A 410-nucleotide genomic window follows, 5' to 3' on the forward strand; every position below is an offset into this window, starting at 1 on the left:
CACCATTGGGGAGAGTGCAGCTCAGGGCGCTGCTGGCATCGTCCTCTGGGGCAGCCTCAACTACAGCACCTCCAAGGTGAGTGCTGAGGGTGGCACTGTGCCACCACCCGCCGGGGTCCCCGATTCCCTGGCTGGCAGGGCTCTGACACCATGTGCCGTTGCAGGAGATGTGCCTGAGGCTGAAGGAGTACGTGGAGGGGCCCCTGGGCCACTACATTGTCAATGTGACGGCCAGCGCTGATCTGTGCAGCAGGAGCCTGTGCTCTGGCCGGGGCCGCTGTGTGCGCCAGAAGAACAAGCAGGGCTTCCTCCACCTCGACCTCTTCCGCTTCGCCATCAACCTGGAAGCTGGCAAGCCCTGGCTGGTGGCACAGAGCCTGGAGTCTGGCGACGATGTCTTCCGGCTGGCC

The 410-nt window shown here is 64.6% G+C and overlaps 1 protein-coding gene across 1 annotated transcript in view; it reads left to right on the forward strand.

The window, feature by feature from the left end:
• LOC104531149 (hyaluronidase-1-like) overlaps window positions 1–407 on the forward strand; it is a gene marked incomplete at its 3' end in the record, with an annotated part of 1433 nt that extends 1026 nt beyond the window's left edge. The window contains exons 3-4 of the mRNA XM_029086991.1: window positions 1–76; window positions 165–407. The exon at window positions 1–76 is cut by the window's left edge and continues 14 nt beyond it. Of these exons, the coding sequence (XP_028942824.1) occupies window positions 1–76; window positions 165–407 (319 nt within the window). The remainder of the gene's footprint in view (window positions 77–164) is intronic.
• Window positions 408–410: the final 3 nt, after the last annotated feature.

The sequence above is a fragment of the Antrostomus carolinensis genome, unplaced genomic scaffold (assembly GCF_000700745.2).
Source record: "Antrostomus carolinensis isolate BGI_N321 unplaced genomic scaffold, ASM70074v2 scaffold38260, whole genome shotgun sequence".
In the NCBI taxonomy this organism is placed as follows: Eukaryota; Metazoa; Chordata; class Aves; order Caprimulgiformes; family Caprimulgidae; genus Antrostomus; species Antrostomus carolinensis.